General features: G+C 34.1%; 1 protein-coding gene across 6 annotated transcripts; it reads right to left on the reverse strand.

The window, feature by feature from the left end:
- Positions 1-1,387: 1,387 nt before the first annotated feature.
- Positions 1,388-21,186, reverse strand: LOC111601130 (synaptotagmin 1). 6 transcript variants are annotated; one of them, XM_023317591.2, is made up of 11 exons: positions 21,118-21,186; positions 19,690-19,970; positions 14,043-14,279; positions 13,720-13,979; positions 13,567-13,656; positions 12,603-12,797; positions 12,365-12,541; positions 6,255-6,363; positions 4,435-4,568; positions 1,757-1,987; positions 1,388-1,690 (listed from the first exon to the last, which is right to left on the reverse strand). In XM_023317591.2, the coding sequence occupies exons 3-10, from the start codon at positions 14,260-14,262 to the stop codon at positions 1,781-1,783; spliced, it is 1,392 nt and encodes a 463-aa protein (XP_023173359.1). In that variant the 5' UTR covers positions 14,263-14,279; positions 19,690-19,970; positions 21,118-21,186; the 3' UTR covers positions 1,388-1,690; positions 1,757-1,780. The 6 variants fall into 6 exon arrangements, with proteins under 6 accessions (XP_023173359.1, XP_023173358.1, XP_023173356.1 ...); XM_023317590.2 differs by having other exon boundaries at positions 13,567-13,662; XM_023317588.2 differs by having other exon boundaries at positions 6,255-6,366; positions 13,567-13,662.
- Positions 21,187-21,395: the final 209 nt, after the last annotated feature.

The following is a 21,395-nucleotide window of genomic DNA, read 5'->3' on the forward strand; positions in this document are numbered from 1 at the left end:
TAATTTTTATATACCATTTTTTTGTTTTTTTTTTTACAGGACAAAAACAGCTAATTTAATAGTTAATTCATTACTTGCAATATGGAAATAATCAATAATAATTATGGCCAGCTCTCAATTTTTGGAATATGCTCGCAATTAAACTAATTGTTTACAGCATATTTAAGAGTTTTTCTTCTAGTTTGCCAGTTTATTGAGTGGGTATATATATATATATATATATATATATATATATATGTATATTGTTTAGATTTCACGTATATATATATATATATGTTTATATATATGCTTGAATATAATATATAAATAGTAATAACTATTATTGTTCTTAATATTTCTTGTTTTAACATTGTATTTTTTTCTTTTTTCCATATTAATAATCATTTATTTAGTATGTATATATAATATATGTTCATTATGATCTAATATGCTTCTCCAAAATGATGACAAATCAAATACGAAAAAGTTTTAGAGTATTAGAAACCTTAAGAGTTCGACACAAAGCAGAACGCAACTCAAAGCGAAATCAGCTAAAGTTGGGGGTTTTTTTTAAAGAATATTCATAGAAATTAGGATTTAGAGTTAGTGTTTGATATATAAGTAATTTGCTTTAACTGATGATATATATTCCATTGAAATCACGCTTTAAAGTTAAACTTTTCTTGTATTTGCTTTTATGTTGCTGATGTTATTTGTTTTTTGTGTTCTAATTATTATTAATTTTTTATATATAGCTTTTTTCGCCGATTTGTGTATACATAACATAAGTCTATGCAAGGGGTATACATAAATTATTTATATATAGACTCGCAATATAATTTAGTTTACTTTACTTTTATTTTTCTTTTTTTTGGTTTCTTTTCGGTTTCTTTACTCAATATGTCTGGCATGTACTCTCATATATATATATATATATATATATATATATATATATATGTTTGATGTTGCTTTTGTTTTATTTACTTACACAGTTATAGTAATACATAATGTTCAATAATTAAATATAAATAAATAATTTACATAACAGTTTATTTTAATTTCTTTTTTTTTTATTATTTCTAATATGTTCATCGATTTACTAATAAATTGTAAACAGTTTGCTTTTGGTTTTGTTTTTATCCATTCAATTAAAATAAAAATGAAAAAATTTTAAAAATTAAAAATTTAGTTTCTTCTTTCATCATTAAATCAATGTTTGAATATATATATATGTATATATATATTGAGTATATAGACTTTTGGAATTTAATTTTTAACATACTCTTAGAATTTGTTTTTCATTCATTTCATTTAACTATATTTCTTTTGCTTCAACAATAAACGAATATGAAATGAGATCTGTTAAATTTTAATGAAAATTTGTAATTTATATTTTCTTACTGGACACAAATTTGTTGATTAGAACTGAAGCGTTTAGTTCTTATTGGAATGGAATGGTTTCACTTGTTTTATTACATATATTTTATATCTTCTGTATGAACTGCACGAAAAGAACAATTTGCATTAACTACGATATTTTTTATTGATTGTTGTTTGGTTTTTGTTTTCTCGATTTTTTTGCTGAGGTTCTTGATGATCCGACGATCCGATACGATTTCAATGTTGACGGCTTGCTTGAGTTCTCTTTGGTTATTTCTTGCTTCTTTCATATGTTATATATGTATGTGTGATACTAAGGTGTGCTGTTATTCTGAAAATAAAATATATGATAGAGCAACGATCATAGATCTTAGAAAAATATTCTATTGCTAGCTACCTGCATTGATCAGCTGTGTAGCGTTTACTTCATATTCTTTAGGATTTCATCAGTTTCCTCGGGATCTTTGAGAGTGTGCCATTGTGCTATGGGTCGACGTGGCGAGGCCAGCATATCGGACCAATGGCGCAGTTCGGTGCCGGTGCCCATACAGCCAAGTATACAGCGTCCAATCGGCTCGGAGGTGCCAATACGATCGTAATCCACAACGGTAACAACAAGACAGATTTTCTAAACAATTTCCAAATTGTGGGCAATGGCAAAAAGCAGAGCGTTAGTGTACTTATAATCAAAACAATATTCTTCATCTAAACGGTCTCTTGAAACGGGTGGGTGGAACTGCAATGCGTTGAGCATAGAACTTGGTGGCTTTTGTTGTTTGGATGGAAGAACTTTTTGCCGAGAGATAAACGTGTTCTGTATATTGCCTTCTCTTTTGATTATTATTTTGTGGGGTTTTTTGAGTTGGGAGGGAACTGTTTTTTGTTGTTTCAGGCAGGCAGACACACACTACGAATTCTGCATTGGAAATCATTTTACATAGGCATAGTTGAACTACAGTTATTTGGGTGCTCAGTTAGAACAAGGTGCAAGAGTTGTGGTCTGGAAACCGAGTAGCCTGTAGAGCTGCTTTCAGAGAAGAGTGTCTCATCAATGTTAGGTACAAGCTTAACAGGAGTTTTAGCTAAAAAGGTGGGCGACATATTTGCAAGCATTACGAAAAGCGCCATTAAATACAATTTCTAAAGTGAATGAATTAAAGCTGAGTCCATGTTTGGAATGGATTTTTTTTGTTTAACAAGCATCGCATGCATTTGACTAAGCTTTGAAACAAAAACGAAAGAACAAAAGAAAATGTCATGATATACGTAAATGTTGAGAGAGAATTTGCTTTGTTAAAGTGAAAAGCGTATGAGTTTCCCTCTTTGCTGGTGTTATGATCTTATAGAGAAATGTATATAGATAGTTCGCCTCTCTTAACCTGGGCTAATGAACAAGTTACTTTTCATATATATATGTATATACAACATTTTGTCAACATTTAAGCTGAAGCAAAAAGAAAAATGTTCATTAAATACGTGTAAACGAAAATGTATAATATTCAATCCCATTTGTCGTACATATTTTCCTCATTTTTCTCTGGTCAGAATACAAAAGTTTCCATTGCGTTTCTACTCAGGTTTGGGTGGGTGAATTGGTTGGGGGCGGGGTCGGGACTTGCTAGGACTAGCAGCCGAAGTAGTTGAGATATGTTTTCAACGTAGTTTGGAATGTGGTATGTTATGTTATGTTGATACGCTATACTTCTCTTTGGTGTTCATATATATATGTAAAGTATATATATGCTTAAGCTTGGACTGTATTTCTTGTATTGTAGTAGTACTGTAGTTTGAGTGGTTGGTTGTTGTTGGTGGTTGGTGGTGCGATTGGTTTATTCGATATTCAAATCAGAAGACAGTGTCAAAATAATGTACCCATATTGTGGTGCATTATTGACGCCGCTGACGATAGTTTGCGATAGTTTGCGATAGTTTGTATTATGGAAAGAGTAGTAGTAGGTAGTTTATAGGTTTTTCTGTGTAGTTTCTTTTTGTGGTTAAAGAGTGAGTGTGTTTAACCTCAATTATCGCGAGAGAGAGAGCGAGAGAGAGACAGAGAGTGAGAAAGAGAAAGAGAGCTCGCTACTTTATCTTTATCTTTAGCTACGTTTAGTTTTGTGTTTGTGTTCTCTGAAGTGTATCTCATATTGTTGTGTAGTTTTTACTACGAAGCGCAACAGACCTAACCTAACAACAAGTTGTCATTGTCTGTGTCAAAATTAACATAGAACATATATTAATATATATATATATAGATAGTTAGAAAAACCAAATCAGAATCAGTTTGAGAGCTAAGCAATAAAATTAAAATGTTTTTTTTTAATAATTTCTTTAAGTTTCTCAATCAACTACGAAACATAAAAGCAAATCAGGGCAAGTTTTAAATTTGTTATATTCGCAAACAACTTGCTGCGCTCAGCATATTTATTGTTATTATTTACAGCTGGCATGTGGGCGTGGCAGTCGTTGAGCGAAACATATATAGGAATATAAAACATAAAGCAAAAAGTGTGTTTTTTTTGGTTAAATACAACATTGAACATTGAATACGGTTTCGATTAAGTTTTATATATATATATTGTTTTTGTTTTTTTTTTTTTTTGGGTGGGGCACACATATAACATTTAGATTATTTGGAGGATTTTTTGGAGGTTTTTCTGGGCAATACGATAGTTAGTTTTGTTTGTTTTTGGCTAAACATTTTGTTTAGGAGTTTCAAGAGTTCTGTGACAGTTGTTGTTTGGAAACAGAATACGAGTATTCAACACATGTAATATACATTTTATATATATATATAAAGATAGTTAGTTAGTTATATTAACAACAACAAATTGCACGAATAAAGGCTAAGTGTATTTGAGTTTGGAAAGCGGGTTTGTTTACTGAAACTCGTTTTGTTTTTGGTTGATAGTTCAGAAAGGGGACAGCTTTTAGTTACAGTTGACAGTAGGTAGTTAGTAGTAGTAGTTGGCTTAGTAAGGTAGTAGTAGTAGTAGTAGAGTAGTAGTAGTAGTAGTAGTAGTGGTAGTAGTAGTAGTAGTAGGTTTTTATAGGATAGTATAATACATTCTCGCATACTTGTATTTGTTCAAATGGTACTTCAAATGAGAACGACTCATTATAGTAAGGGTTGAGGGTGCATTTTTTGATACTTGTCTTCTTCTTTTTCAAACGTTTGCCATTTTGCATGATTGCAATTTTCACATATGGATCTATAAAATAGAAAAAATTGAAAGAAAGAAAAAGAAAACATTTTCTTTTATAATAATAAAGTAAAAGTTTGAAGTTGATGAGCAGATTTTTGTTTTTAGCTTTTTTCTTAGTTTTTTTTTGACAGTTTACACACACATATAACGAAAAACGGTACATAAAAACGGTACTTGGATAAGTAATAATAATATATACATATATATTATTGTTTATGAGAATAGTTAACAAATTGTACGTCAATAAAAAGAGAAAAAAACGATTAAATGACCAGAACAAATGAAAGTAGAAACGTTGGGTAAAATAAAGGCCAAACCCATGTCGGATTATGGCAAAGGTATTTATATAACTATAGAACTTAGAAAGTTAATAAAGTCTTATATGCTTTTGGTTGAGCATTTAAGGTTTCATCGCATAGAAACGTATCAACATATGGAAAATCGCAACGGTTACAAAGAGCCCATGAAAATAGAATTGACACGAAGCTTTTATCGTATAGCGTTGATCGTTGAACGTTTATCGCGTATCGTTTATCGTTTATCGATAATTATTGCTATGAAGATTTGTTTCCACTTTCGTTTGCCTGCTCATAAAAAGAATTATTAAAATCAAATATATATATATATAGATTTAGTTAATTAGTTTAACGATAATACTTTGGAACATTTAAACACTCGAAACTCAAGGCGAACAACAACCAAATCATAAGATACCAAAAACATATAGTTATTAAAGATATAGTCTCATCATATTTCAGAATTTTAGATCGAATATCATTAGAGCATGGAAAGAATGTCAATTGCTTCTTCAAAAACATACTTGAAAAATGTTCTGTTGTTTGTAAAAGCCTAGAAGAACTCGAAAACTCTCTCTATTGAGAGAGTTTCTTTTTTGTTTGTTTTTTTTTTTGGATATATTTGACGGCAACGTCGGCATTTGGTTCCCCTCTCGTGGTGGGAGGTCCGAAATATTTAATGCGAGTGTTTGAATTTCAATTCATGTAGCTTAAGTAGGTATTAGATTACATGCAAAAGTGAAGCTAGAAGCAAGCGAATTTAAATGTACCGCTATTTTTTGATAGCACGAGCCGTTCGAATTTAGCTTTAGATAAGTTTTGTTTTATCTATATTTAAAAAAAAAATGTGCAGAATTTTTGGGTGATGGGAACGTTGCCAGACGAAAATATATCCATTGGTTGGTATAAATGATATTTTGTTATTTATTTAGTTTTTAGCGTACGCAAAATATTACTTAAGAATTACAGACAAATAGACAGAGAGAGAGAGAGAGAAGAGTATTATATAAAAATATTATGCAAGTCGAAAATTTGCGCTAGATTAGTTGAAAAATCGAATGTTGCGAATTGACCAAAAAAAGAATTGGGTAGAAAAAAATTGGAAAATATTTTGCTCGCTGCAAACGTTGCCTTGGCGTTTGCATTTCGTCATTTGATCTTAGCACGAAACCAAAACAAAGATAATTACTCAAAATCAGATCAGAAACAAAGCAAATACCAAAACTGAAATACACTTGGTTATGCATATATAGATAGATAGATAGATACATATATAGATATATATATACGGGAGAGTATTGAAATAGACACTGAAGCGTTGCCAAAGTTGTCAGCGATTCAAATGTGGGAATCGCTGTTCGCTTTTGGTCAACGCTTTGGTAGCACGCCATATTACCAGACAATCCGCCGACGTCCATCTTCTTCAAGTTCTTGGCCTCGAGAATAACAACCGTTAGCTTTCCGGCGGTCGGCACATAGCGCAGCGAGAAGCAAATGTCACCAAGCTTTTCCTGTTTGTTGTGCGACAAAAAATAGTTAAGAAAACGAAATAGTTTTTATGGATTAGTGATTGAGTTCATATTTGAGGGATGGTTCACAACATTGAACACTTTACATAAGGTCTAACAAAATTTGGGTTACATTTAACACGATTTATATATGAATACATAGATATATATATTAACTAGGTTTTTATTTGAGTCGCGCACAAGTATCTCTCAGGATGTGCTCTGCGATAGAGCTAAACGATAGTTCGATTACTTGTTATCGATGAATATTTTTAAATTTAAAGAATCTTTTCTTTGACAAGAAAGCAATGGAAATCCATATTGAAGTTATTTAAGTTATTTAAGTTATTAAAATAAATTCAGATTCTTAATTTATTTATAAGAAAAAATCAATTCGACAAAAATTTCTTATCGAAATGTCAGAGCTTAGCTGAAAAGCTTTTCGGAAAACAAAATGGAAATTAATAGTCAGCTTTTATTATCATCAAAATTTAATTACGATATAAGAATACGATATTGGAATACGATAGACAAACAGTCCTTTATTTGTACTGTTTGCACATTAACTAAAGAGTTACTCAAACAGATATGTCCGTATATAGCCATACAGGGACAATTGGGGTGGCACATAGTACTCGTATACAGTTATGTTTATATTCTTATTTTGTATATTTAAACAAGAGTGATACATTAATTTTATTTATAGTTTAATATTGACACAAACGAAAACGTCACAAATAAGTACTTGGAAATACATTTACTGCACGTCTTAGAGCTTCGATTTGTTAAAGTATATGTCTGTGTGTACACACTTATATATATAGCACATAGTGTGTATATAGCTGTGTATATACATGTGAGTAGAACTGAAAATTGATTATGAACTAAACCTGAACAAACAAAACAAACTTATTTACTTTTATTTGCGTGTTATTTGTTTGTTTCTTTGTTGTATTTGTTGTTTATTTGTTTGTTGTAGTTGTTGTACGGAGTTTTATAGTTATATATAGATGTATATAGTTGTTGCTATAGTTACTGGTCAAAGACACAAAACTTACGCACAAGTCATAATGCTTATAGACAAACTGTATATCAATTAACCCAGCTCAAAACCAACGGCGCAAAAAGCAAAACGGAGTTTTTTGTTCAATATTTTTGATATAAGAAGCAAAACGAATACGTGAGAGAGATATATATATATATATATAGCGAGAGAGTTCTGAGTTTAAAGACAGCCAATTCGTATATGTACAATTATGGCTACGTTTCGTTTGGATAACTAGGCGGGCCGCATGGCCTCAAAAAATGTACTTAGTATTTAGGAAAACAAAAAATATATATATATATAGAAAGAGAGCGAGCGAGCGAGCGAGAGAGAGAGAGAGAGAGAGTAGAACGAGCTAAAGTAAGTGAATATTATTTATGTCTATGTACATGAAAGGCATCACAGAGTAATTATAGTTATATATATATATTACAATTGAGAGATAACAAAATTATGATGATGTCTAGCATTATCTAAGTATAATACTTTAACAATATATAGTATAAACCCTGAGTTGGTTGGAACCATTTGCATTTGTTTGGGCCTCGATTTTCAGTTTTCGAATTTCGACTTTAGTTAATCTTCTCGTTATATATAGACTCTAATCAATTGCCAATTGCTTCAATTCAGTTCTCCAAAGCCAGCAATTTGTACAAACTAACCTGGGATTTTGTATGTGAAATAATTGTTGGTTTTTCTTAAAAGTTGTTTAACTAAGTGTGTTCTTTGAATATTTAAAGTTTTAAAGTAAATTAATTTATATAGAGAGCGAGCGAGCGAGCGAGCGAACGAGCGAGCGTTATATATTAACAGAGTGAGATAGAGAGAGAGAGAGAGGAACAGTAATATATATATATATATTTATATATAGAGAGAGAGATAGAGAGAGAGAGAGTTTTTTTCGAGTAGTCACTTACCGCTACTTTGGTTTGAGTTTAGAATTTGAGTTTTTGAATTGAAAGTTTTGGCTTTGCATGGGCTTTCAAAATGTCTCGAGACTTTTATGTCGAATTTTGGATGGTGAATTATGTTTATGCTGGCCATAATAAAAAAATAACATAAGCAAACTATAGAAACGTCAAAAATTGAATAGTAATTAATCAAAAGAAACCGAAATAAATACAATTAATTAAAATTTGTTGATCATTTGTTTTATATATTTGTTTCTGACTGTCATCGAAGCTCTGCTTAAACATTACAGCACACAAACAATTTGCAAATCATAAATATATTTAAATATATATATGTATATATATAGATATATATAATTGCATTATACATTTATCGGGCGAGACAGCGATAGAAGAACATAAAATAATTTAGTCTATCAATCAAAGTACGAAAGAAGCATTTTAACATTTACCTTAATCAAAACAAAAGTTTTCACTCTCTTATAACGTGTTTTTAGAGTTTTAAGAACAATTTATAGTTTGTTGATTTTTCATTTAAATTCTTGTTTAACTTTCATATAAATCTGTACGTTTTTTTTGAACGGAACGAAACACAAACACAACGAAAATAACTTGAACACATTTATGAGGACAACAACCAAAGCAAATAACGATAATTATGAAGTTTCTCTCCCAAGGAGAGTTTCGATACTTACATGTTCGTTTAAGGCAATTCATTGGGTTTCCAGATGTTGTTATTCGATATGAGTCAAATTTCGAGTTCGAGTAAAGTAGAGTTTTGGATATTGAATTTTTTTTTTTTTTGATATTTTTTTGTTTCAATTTGGTGAATTTTGAGTCGAGTTTTTGTTGTTGATTGATTTTGGTTTTATTTTTTGTTATTTGTTTGTTTTTTTTTTTTTGGTTTTTTTTAGCGATACGTTTAAAAATAATTAAAGAGAAAAATGAAGAGCATATTAAAGATTTTTCAATTGCAGTTCCATTAGAATTTCAATAAGTTGGCAAATTGTTGTTAAATCAAAAAAGTAAATGTTTTGCTTCAACGAATTTGTTTCAGTGTACAAGTTGTTCAAGTTGTGTCTGCGTGTCAGGGTGTGAGCGTGTGTGTGTTAACAGGTGTGTTTCAGCTTGTGTGTGTGTGTTGAATATAGTCAAAACGTTTGTGTACAGCACTAATATAGGTGGCATAAATGTCATAAGTTGAGTATATAGTCAGAAGAGTATAGTTTGTAAGCGAAAACATGCAGCTGAAATGTTACTTTTGGTTTATTTTAAAATATGTTTTATGTACGAGTATGTTTCAGTTGCTAAAAGTATTTCATTATTGAATTGTTTTTAATTACAGAATCTTATACGATTGCAGTTCAGTATAGGTTGTAGTAGACGGAAAGAGACGTGTGATGATTTTAGAATATTGAAGATGTAAGTTTGAAGTTTCAGTTGAAGTTGAAGCTTTAGACAGCTGACGTTTCGATATACTAAATAAGTTAGCAAAATAGTTTAAGTTGTAATTATGTGGTTGTATAATAGAGCTATAAAGTAACAGTTATTAAGGAATTTAATATAGATTTTATAATGTTATGAGCGCTTATATTAAAGATAGACTAGATGTAGGCTATAGGTGGGCTCTTAGTGGATGGTCGTTAGTCTACACAGGTGAGTAGATGACAGCTGGGCTAGAGGTTGGGCTGTAAGCAGACTATCCTTAATCTAGATAAAGTTTAGAGGTTATCTAGAGCTAACCTATTATGCAATCAGTTCGCAAATGTATCTAAAACCTTACCGTGAATTCCTTGATATTGTTGCATCTGATAGACAAACAAATGTTTATTCTATATTATTTAATATAGCTTATTATACATCATAATTATATGTTCTATTCATATATACTCTCTGCAATTGTATAAGAGATTCGGCTGACCGAACACATTTATATTTTTGCCTGTTGATTTCTTTCTTTGATTTGCATTGTCAGGCGAATTACGTTTGTTCAGTTTTTGTTGTATTTGTGTCAGTTTGTTAGTGTGTGTGTGTGAGCGTGTGTTGGCATATTTGTTTGCTTAGTATTAAAACTTAATTCATAAGTGAGTTTCGGTTTTTCTTATTGTTGGGTGCACAAAGGCTACTTAAATGCAAATATTTAGCGGATTTGTTGGGTTGGGGCTCAAATAGTTCGAATCACAGTGCAAAAAGAAAGGGAAAATTTGTGTGTTTAGCAGACGGAGAAGGGAAAAGTGTGCATTGTTGAGTGGAAAATGTATGTCAGAGTTACTAGCATTTCGTCTATATAAGATATTATATATAGATTTTATATATACATATGCGTAGACCATGCTGTTTCGTTTATGCCACAAATCTTCTCAACAAAATAATATTGCAGTGTAATTATTTGCATTTTCAAGTTTATATAAACAATTTGTTGGAGTTATTAAACAATTCAACTACAATATTAATGATGCGAGAAAAGATGCAGACATAACAAGAGGAAGTTGTAGAACGATGCGTAACAAATTCTCTTAAGTTCATATTTAGGTATATTTGAGTAAGATTATCTTGGATATATATACAATATAGGTGGGAAGTTTTCAGAGTGTATACATGTGTGTGTGTGTGTAGTTCGATGCATAGAAATTGTTATTTAATCATAATTATGTAAATATATATATATATATATATATTGTTGGAGTGTTTTTGTTGTTGTTGTTTACAAGAGCGACAGACCAAAGAGACAGAGCAAGTTATATAGGATAAAGAAAAAATGAAGGAGAACTAAACAAATTTGGTATGCATAGGTGTTTTGTTTGGGTAATTGTTTCTTTTAAAACTTTTTAGTATTTGTTTTGATTGTATTTACCTTCTACAAAAGTTCAAGAAAACAAGAGTTTTATTTTGTAATATATTTATGTATGTATTGAAAACAATTTGTTGACGGGGGAGTTGGAGAAAGAGAAATTGAAGAGTTTTTTATTTCAGTTGTAGTAGTAGTAGTAATTTGTACTTTGTGTGTTTTTTGATTAAAGTTGTTTTGGTTTTTTTATAAAGGAAAATCAAAAAGATTTCAAAATTATGTGCAAACAAATCAAATTGAGTATTTTATCTTTTCATAATCTTTGATCAACTTTGTCCGCTGAAAGTTGATCAAAAATTAACGCAGCTTCTTTGTTTTCCATGTTTGTCTTTTGTTATTGTTGTTGGTTTTGTTATTGGGTTTAATGGAGCATTACAACTGTTATATATGTAGCTAGATATATATATATATACTTTTGATTTTAAATTGAGTTCTTTTTTAGATTTGCATTTCCAACTGGGTGTGTGTGAAGAAAAGTTGAATAAAACTTTTGAACTTTGCTGTCTGTCATATCATGTTTATTTTTTTTTACTTTGTTCATGTTGTTGTTTGTCTTTGTAAATTGTTTCTGTTGTACTTTCGTGGACATTGAATGGAGCTGGGATGCTAAATACATTACTGGAGCCGACACACATTTATACATATTTATTTTTTGTTTTGTTTTCTCAAAATACAATTAGTAAAGTTAGTCGCTTGAGGCGGGTCTTTTTTATATTACTGCGAATTACATACACACAAAACACAATTTTGAATAAGGTTTATAATTTGTACTCTGTATACGCAGTCTAGATTACATAAGTCAACAAATTCACACGCTTTGAGTTTTCTGTTTTCTGTTTGTTTTCTGTTTTCTGTAGTTTGTGGCTTGTTCTGTGGGACAACTTAAACAAACCCAAATATCGAAATCAAAATGATAAGCAACAGTTATTGTTGTTGTACTTGTTGTTGTTGTAATTGTTGTTTGTTTGATCCAAAGTGAAATCAAATCAATTCAAACTAAATAAATAACACTTAGAGGCACATTTAGTTTGTTAAGTACATATACATACAGAATGTAAACACCAGGGATAAGCCGCCCTTACCCCCAGATCAAAAAAAAAAAACAATAAGACAATTGATATAAATATATATTTTTGTATACATATATATATATTTATGGAATAGAATAGTTGCCATGGGCCAATCTCTACATACCTGTCCACCTTCACCCTCAACGCTGATCAGGTCACGCCACTCCTCAATGGTCTGTGCCAAGTCGATGGTACACAGTGGCACCTTCACCTCGCCGATTTGGTCGTGTTTCGAGAAGCGATCAAAGTCAAATATGGCAAAAACGAGTGTCTTATTCATGGCATCGGCATAGGGTAAACTCTGCATTCAAACTCCGAGTCAGATGGGCGAAGCTCATTAAGTTAAAGATAGGCAAACTTACCTTAAAGGTGAATGTCTCATTGAAAACGGGACTCAATGTTTTGCGATGGACCTTTGTCTCGAACTTCTTCTTCTTGTCAGGCAGAAGATACACCTTCACGTAGGGATCGGAGGTACCGCCCATGTCCAAGGCGGGCAGCTCTTCGGCCTGTATAACGGTCACGGCCAAGCTATTCGAATTGAAGTCGTATTCAAGCTGCAATATACACGTTATAGAATAATGCCATTCGTTCCCATAGAGAAGAAAGAGACAAAACAAACGATATTAGTCGAAAGCTTATGACGAAGTTTCAGTTGGATTAAATGTGTTATGGACTTTGTGTGCTGCATTCTAATTTAGTGTATTTTATAAGCAAATCTTTTCTGTTTCAGTTGCTTCAATTGCATACATTATTATTTCAAATACCTTTCGTGTTTGGGGTTTAAGAAAGTTTATAAATTTGAAGCTTGAAGTTGAAGTTAATCCAAAGATTGGTTCAAGTTTTAGTTCAGCCTTACAGCTTAAATATAAAGTAACATATGAAGGCAAAGCTTTACTTTCACTTTATGCCATTTAACCTCAAGTGTATATAAAAAGTATTTGAAACAATAATGTATATCAAATATTTCTTAATTAAAGAAATATTTAAAGAAGTCACTGAATGATAATTAAATGGTACAGCTTTAGCGTTCGCTTAGGCCAATGTTAGAAATGTTGTGAGCAAGTGATTAAGTTAGGCAATTAGTTTGTAGGTAGCTTAAGGTACGTATTTCTGGCACACTTGACGCGACTTGACTTGACTTTACTCGACTGGTGTTTCCTTCATATATGTATTTAAAGAAAAACAATAAAACAACGACAGTGCAGTGGCATTAACTGTATCTGGTATTGGATTAGTTGGGTTAGTTAAGAGCGTGTTTTAGGCCATTGGCATTTGGGGCGAGTTCAGTTGGTTTTTTGGGTTCTTTTAAGGATCGAAGCTTACCTTGAAATTGAGTCGCCCCAGCTTTTGTTCGCTCTGTTTGTCCTCTTCGTCGCCTTCTTCGGCATTTTCGGTGAGTTCCTCCATATCAGGCTGAACCTATGGCATACCAGAACCCAATAACTACTAAGATTTGATGGCATTGCAGATACTTACTTTCTCTTTGTAGGCCGATCCCAACAACTGTACCGATTTCATATCGACACCCTTCTTACCCTTACCATCTTTGGTTCTTCGCTTCTTCAGGAATCTGCGCACACAGAAAAATATGATACCAAAGACGACGAGGAATACGAGTATTATAATCGCCACCACGCCCCATGTGGGCAGCCCAGTGCGTTCAGCAATTGCCTCGGTGACTACTTCGCCAGCATGCTCAATCTTTTTGATAACCGGCACGGAGGTGGTAGCAGCTTCTGTATAGAACAATCTTAAGTGTATCCGAACTAAGCGCAGGTGACTCGACTCCTATGACTTACCCTCAGCCTCTGTTGTTGTTTTTGGTGCTATTGTTGTTTCCACTTGTGCAATTCTTTGACTCTCGGCCGCCTGCTGCTCCTGCTGGTCCAGTTCCCGAAACTTGGAGTGATGTGTCGTTTCTTCCAGCTTCTGATTGGCCGTCTCCAAATCGGCCGCCGACTCAGCGCCTGCCACAGGCGCCGGCTCTGGCTCCGTTTCCGATTTTGCATTTGGCGGCATATTGCACTGTGATTAAACTGAAAGTGATTTGATTTTGAGTGATTTTATTAAAACTGCTAAGAATTAGGTTGATTCATTTTAAGTTGATGAATATTGTGAAGGATATAAAGTATGAATATTATATATGTTTATATTATAAATATTTTGGATTGTGATTAAAGTAAAATCGCTTTGGCTAACTGGCCTTTGATAAGGACCAAGTTACTAGCTTGTCATTCAAATCGTCCAGCATTTATTATAAGTTTAAGTTCTCTTAGTCCTTGCACTAATCATAATTATTTGGGAAATTTTGTTTTCCTCAGCTTAAAATGTACAAACATATAACGTATGTATGTGTATATAAAATTTATTTGGCTTATGATAGATTATAAGTTCGTCCAGTGATCAATCAAGTCGAATGTACTTGATTTTATATTTTTAAAAAATTTTGGCTTCAAAAATGTTGGAAAAATATTTAATAGTTTTACTATTTAATATTCTACAAATTCATCAATCATCAATTAAATTATTAGGTATATAAATTTACAATACTACTGCTAGAAACTTAATTAAGAATTATAAAAAATCTTGAAGCATATTTTCAATATACCAGATTAGCATTTCATGTTGCTCCTACTTATTATTTCACAAATCTTAATTATTTTCTACATATTTAAGTTCTATTAAAGCAAAATCCTTTTCGCATATGTGCATTTCGCAACTGAACTTCTTCTACCTTTTTCCAAAGCCTTAGAGTCAGGTATTTATAGAAAGCGAACTCCTTTCAGAGTTAACCTTGTTCAATTATGTTCGCTTTAATGGCTTCGCTGGCATTTCAGAATATATTTTTAAAAGAAAATTGCTCAAGTTTTCTTTATATTGTGAAAGGTTCTTTATTTTCTTGTTGCCAATCGTCGTTTAAGAATAGCGACAGCAAAGTTCAGTAGAGAAATCCTACAAACGTCGCTGGCAATTTAGCTTGGCATATCCTTGGAAGCACTAGAAATGCGGCGAGGGTGTCGACAATTGGCGCAGCAAGTAAAAGTACTTATGAATAGCATGCCAAGGGCACGCACACACACCAAAGCGCCCACGCACACACACACAGGCAGCTTAACCCACGCACACTTATGTATATATATATAGAAGTATTTCGCATTGCTGCTTCCATTTTTATTTCTAATTAAATTCATTAATATTAAAACCGCGTTTGCCCTCTGCTCTTGATTATAATTGTTTGCTTCGCCATTGTGCTTCGATATAACTGAGCATTATTTAATTAATTAAATAATATTTGCGCGAACGCAGCTTGAGTCGCGGTTAATCTAAAAGCAATTGTGGTCCTTTATCATATGGCGTGCCTTGGCACAGCCTTTGACCTTTGAGTCGGAGTCCCTGGCTGGCATTATGCTCTTTACTTGCTGTCATTTTTCTATGATTGGCACTGAGCTGCATGAGGCAGCAGCTTGCTGTCACTGAAAACCTGAACAGAAAATAATTGGCCAATTAAATATTGAATGGCGTGCCATAAGAGCTTAGAATATGATTTTTTGATTTTGCTATTGGCAGAACTTGGTTTCAGCGCTGAGTTTCGCTGCACTTCGTATAAAATATTAATGAATAAGAACCTTGCGTAGGCGCCATAAATCAAAGGTGCTTCTATACCTTTTTTATTTTTACTCAAAGTCTAGCCTAAATTTAACTTAAACATGACAAATATCAGCTGAAGATTGCGCTTTGAAGTTCCTTAAGTCAAAGGTAAACCCTTTTTGCTTGCATAATATAGAAGCTACTATGAAAATTCTTCGAGAAACATATTTTCCAGTTGACTTGTCCTTTGACAGCCCTTCTCATATACTGTACATTCTATTCATGCCGAGCTATACTTTATTTATTTTTAGCGGCATCTACTTAGCTTTAAGTTGGCCTAAGTAAGACCACTGCCATCGTGTCGTATGCGTAATTTAATGCGAATGCGACCGCCAATTGCTTCCAGCTGAACTGAGCTGCTGTTGTGGTTGTTTGGACATAAAATGACGTCAAAGGTAATGGGAACTCAGCATATGAAGCCCCCTTGTCCCACCCACATATACAAATGCAAATAAGCACACACACGCACAGCCTCGACCCAGCTTGTTCATAAATATGCGTGAAATAGAAATGCGCGTTCGCATTTAAATACGAATGCCAGCTGCTTATGTTGACTTGAGCTTAGTTATGGGGCGGTCAGCGGGCGTTAAGTTGCCTCTTGCCAAATATTCGCTTTGGTGTGCCTTTAAAGGACACTCGTGTCTCGCTCTGGCCACGCCTTGCAGTTAGTGGTGCGCCTGTGGCGCCACTGAGATCCAGCCACCGCCACTTGAGTAAATATTGGCGACATTTTTCGCCAAATCAATAAATTTAAATGCTAGGCTCAAAGACAATTTGGCCCGCAGCAGCTGTCAAGTGCTGCGAACTGGGACGTGACGCACGCTAAGTGGTCTAAGTGAGTTCCGATTGCAAATTGAGTTTATGTGATGAACTTAGCTAGCAAAATTTTGAGACTCTTTCATAAAAAGCTGAAAGAGAGGTTAACGAACATAAATAAATTAAGTTGATGGAACGAGATTTCAGAGTCAATCAAGCAGATAAATTGTTGCCAAGATACTTGACAATGGCAAATTAACGAAAATAAATAAATTTGCCTCACTTTTATTAAAGTAATTTAAAATATGTTGATAAAGGTTATGAATCCAAGAACTAATGACAGCTTAGACTAGAGAGATATTCATATATATAATCTTAGCTACAAGTAATCTGAAGCAGGGCATAGATACTCTCTTAACCCCAACACATTGAGCTATCAATCTATCTGCAGAGTATTTCTAAGTTTATTATTTATGAAATTCCATTGTCGAAGGGTTGAATATCACATTAGGCTGAAGACTGCCGCTAGAGCCAGAACAAATTTGGCACATTTCGTACGTGATATTTTATTAATGCTGCAAATCACAAGCCAAATAACGATTTCTATGTAAGACAGGCCAAGAAAATGCGGAGACTACTCTGAATAGCTGTCATAAGAGTAGCAACAAAGGAGACAGCACAACAATTTATGGTCGCTGTGTACTGGAATAATATGTATGCATCTACCAGATACTTCTTTTTAACAGTCACTCACACATACATACACAGCTACAAGCACTCGCTTGCATTTTATTGTAGCACACATTTGAGCGCAGCCACAACAATTTTTTGTCATTTTGCCAGCGCTACTTCTGCGCTTTCCTTTTACATATATCCCCCTCTCTCCCTCTCTCTGTCCCTGGTGCACACGGGTCAGCTAGGTGTGCATGTGTGTGTGTGAGTGAGTTTTTTTTTATGATGTGCCTGGTGCCCATTCGTCTGGCCCATTCGAGTAAAAACTACGCAGTTTTAACTGCTGCTTCGCGGAACAAATACAAAAGTCGCAAATGCTTGACTCGTGCGCTTTGTTTTATTAAATAAATTGGTTTTTGTAATGTGCTTTTCTTAATTGCGTTTTATTTATTTATGTCTTGGCTCACGATATAGCTGAAATGTGTTGCTTGATAAACTTGATTAAGCATTATAGAGAGATTTATATTTAATGAAGAATGAGCTCACAGTTGCTAGAACAGTTCATAGTAGAATCCAGTCAAGATATAATACTATATTTAAAACTGGAAACTTGAAACCAACCAATTCATATCTATATCCTATACTCATGCTCACTACATCATGGACTTGTCACTTGAGCAATGTTTTACAGCTCAATCAACTTTCTACATTTCCAGTCAAATGCCACATTTTCTAAGCTTTGCCATTAATATTTCGATACTTGCTTACGCAAGCGGTTCTAATCTCTGCCAAGGCGCTGTTAAGTCCAACTGCTTTGCACCTGCGAGAAGCTCGCGCGGAGTAGTCTAAAAATAGCAACAATTGGTTGTCATTTGGAGTGGGCGGGCATTCATTTAGCGATAAGATAAATTGAGTTCATGAAACATGCAGCAGGCAGATAAGTGTAGCTGATGTCGTTGCCCAGTGACAGGCACTCAAATTGCAGCCTAGCCAAATGTCAGGAACTGACAATCAGGCTGTCAAAACAAATTAAGCTCAGGCACAGACGTACAGCGCAGTCAAATATTCGGACAACAACAAACATGTAATAGAAATAGAATTAAGTGTTTTTTTGCCGTTGCGCGGGCGGAAAACAGGAAGGCGACCCTCATTGAAGCTCAGCCATTAATTGTTAAGCTTCTTCATTCCCTGATAGTCGCTGAGCAGGAAACGGTTAAACTTTTCAAGAGAGCGCGCATGAGAGAGAGACATATGTTCTTCCTGCCCCTACTCTAGGGCTCTCTCTATGTCTCTCACGCGCGCTGGCATTTTCTCTCTCTGCGCTTCCTGCGCACATAACCCAGAGAAGGCAACAAAATAAGCTAATAGCCGTGGGTAGAGTAACGCAAAAAAAGGAAAATGAAAAACGGAAAGAAGAAAACCAGACGAACGGCTAACCAAGTTAAGATTGCTTAGGCGACCGTCTCCCACAAGGCATTGATGATGGCGAACAGAAATCTAATTTTCCACATCATTATGCTTTTCGCTTTCATACAATGTTATTTTGTTGCAATCTATAAAAGCTGCTGCACACACACACACACACAAGCATTGTCCACGTTTGTTGTAACAAAATTCTTTTGGAACATTCATTTGGCATGAGCATAAGGGGTCAAAAGTACGCACAAGCAGTCTATATGTGTAGGTATATGTGTGTGTGTGTGTATCAGTGTCACTCTGTACGTGTGCGTGTGTTTGCTTTGGCATCACCGCCAACTTGATTATTGGCAATTATGTGCGGTTTTTATGTCTGTTGCCCTGGGAACTCCGCACATAATTCGTGCTAATAAAATAAACGCTTAGCGTCCACAATATCTGCTTCTACTTCTGCTTCTTCTTCTCCTGCTAGTCTTCTGATTTGCCTTAATTTTTTTTGTGCGCACACACTTTATGTTGGCTCACAGTTTAGATACTTAACACAGAGCCAGCGAACAAAGAGATGCTTAATTAAGTTCAGCTGTCCCTTATTATAATCTGAAGGACAAACTCTCTGTGGGCAGGTGTATTATCTAGATGGAGCAGCATAGATTAAAAGGTCATCAAATTTGTAATGTGAGTGGAGTAATTGTTAAAGATGACACAATATGTAAATGTATATTTTCATATTAAAAATTTGCATAACTTTTCATTTATGAATCAAAGAAATATGGAAATTAACTTACAGTGAATATAATTACTTTAGTTTAATTTACTAAGTCTCTTAAAAATAATTTAAACAATATTTATGTAGTGCAAGTCTAATAATACATAAATTATTACTTTGAGCTAATTTCAAATTAATTGCCCAAAAAGTATGCTATGATTTCTTGTTTGACTCAAATTTATATATACCTTTTATTTAGACAACGTTGCCAATGTATTTAGAAAAGGCGCAGATCGAAGTAGCTTATTATTCTTAGTAGTTAACGTAGTTTCACTATATATGCAGTTGTTGTGCCGTTTTTGTGGTAACGTTGATCCGGCAGGAGGGCGGAAGGCTCAAGACGGTCTCAGGCTCGGGCTGCAGGCAGACGAATCATGTGAATGATGTGTGTGAGGGCTGAATGTGTGTCGTGCTGCTTGGCTAGTGAGGCCTTTGCTTAGCGCTAGTCTCACATGTAATTTGAACACTTCTGTTATCGATTGGCGATTATCGATTGGCGATTAGCAGTATCCAGGACGAATTAGCGAAAGTTAATTGAATTTGTTTTTGTTGTTCAACGCGTGGTTAATGTATTTTTGTAATTTTTTGTCGTCAGACGGGTAGCGTAATGCAAACAGCATGAGCGATAAACGGTTGAGAGCGCAAGAGAGCGGGAAAGAGAGGGAGAATAGCGCGTATACGTAATATTAAAAATACAATGGTATGCGTAAATATTGATAGAGCGAATCTCACTGCTTGTGTTCGGTCTCTGTGTGTGTATTTGTGAGAGTATATGCTGTAAGTGTATGTGTGTGTATGTGTGTGAATGGTTTGAGGGGAAGGACAAATTCGCTTTTGCTGCTTGTGCTGCTGCTGCTGGGCACGAAGACGTTGTTGAAAGCAAATTCAGGATAGAGATTTTCTTAGAGCCGATTTTTTTCTTTCTACTTTTTCGAGCTTTTCTCTTGTCGCGAACGCACACTGTTTCAGCTTGTGGAATTTTCGGGGATATCAATTTGTCAAGTTGCTGAAAAAGATCTCTGAACTTTTCGTTGGCCACAAATATAATTTCAATAATAATTTTTAATAATAGCAGTTGAATTTTCTTAGTGGGTCACAATGCGTAAAATCGTGTGGAAAAATCAATATTCAAGCCATGCACATCACACGCGCTTTCACTTTCAATATAATTTTCATTTTGTTAGCCACGATTTTCTGCTTGCGAGCATTTCAAATTTTCGAATTAATATTGCAAAATTTTCAGCTTAAGCAAATGAATTTGCTTAGGCAACACTACGAATTCTGATACACAAAAAATGTTCTGCTTTTTAGCACAGCGCGTGCCATCACACACACACACCCACACATACACATATATGTAGAAAGAGAGAGAGAGAAAGACACATACACACATACACACACTAAAGCACACGCACAACACTTTTCGGGCCTTTCGCTTGGATTTCGCTTTATGTAATAACTCAATAGGCATTCAATAAAAATACTTTTATTATTCCAATTATATTTTCTCTTAGCACTCTTTGAGGGGGATTATCTGGTGCACATTTCGTTGCTATTATTTGTCGCTGGGCTGTGCAAACACTTGACTCTTGTTGGATTTTCTTCTATTCATTCACCTTCAGCACAGCGCTTTTCACTTGCAGTCAACTTCCACGGTCGATGTTCATTCGCGTTTTGGTCTACACAGCCAAGGAGCAGCTAGGAAAAAGCCCTCAAATGCTGTTCAGCTGCCAGCAGGAGAGCGAATCGGGTCGGGCATCGATTTTGCGTTGGCGGCCAGCGGGTGGGTCGGCGCGTCCGTTGCAGACCAGAGCAGAGCTGAGCAGAGCTTTCGCAGAGAGTGTAGACTTTGACAAGCTCTGGGCGAACCAAGTACTAGAAATCATTAATTTGA

The sequence above is a fragment of the Drosophila hydei genome, unplaced genomic scaffold (assembly GCF_003285905.1).
Source record: "Drosophila hydei strain 15085-1641.00,03,60 unplaced genomic scaffold, DhydRS2 tig00008114-arrow-pilon, whole genome shotgun sequence".
In the NCBI taxonomy this organism is placed as follows: domain Eukaryota; kingdom Metazoa; phylum Arthropoda; class Insecta; order Diptera; family Drosophilidae; genus Drosophila; species Drosophila hydei.

Excerpts from the sequence above, each read along its gene's own strand:
- LOC111601130 (XM_023317586.2), bottom strand. The coding sequence starts at position 14,262 with ATGCCGCCAAATGCAAAATCGGAAACGGAGCCAGAGCCGGCGCCTGTG. Across the intron at positions 12,542-12,602 it reads ATGAGACATTCACCTTTAAG|AGTTTACCCTATGCCGATGC; the intron begins GTAAGTTTGCCT and ends GTTTGAATGCAG. Across the intron at positions 1,988-4,434 it reads TACCATTTGAACAAATACAA|AAAATCTGTCTTGTTGTTAC; the intron begins GTATGCGAGAAT and ends GAAATTGTTTAG.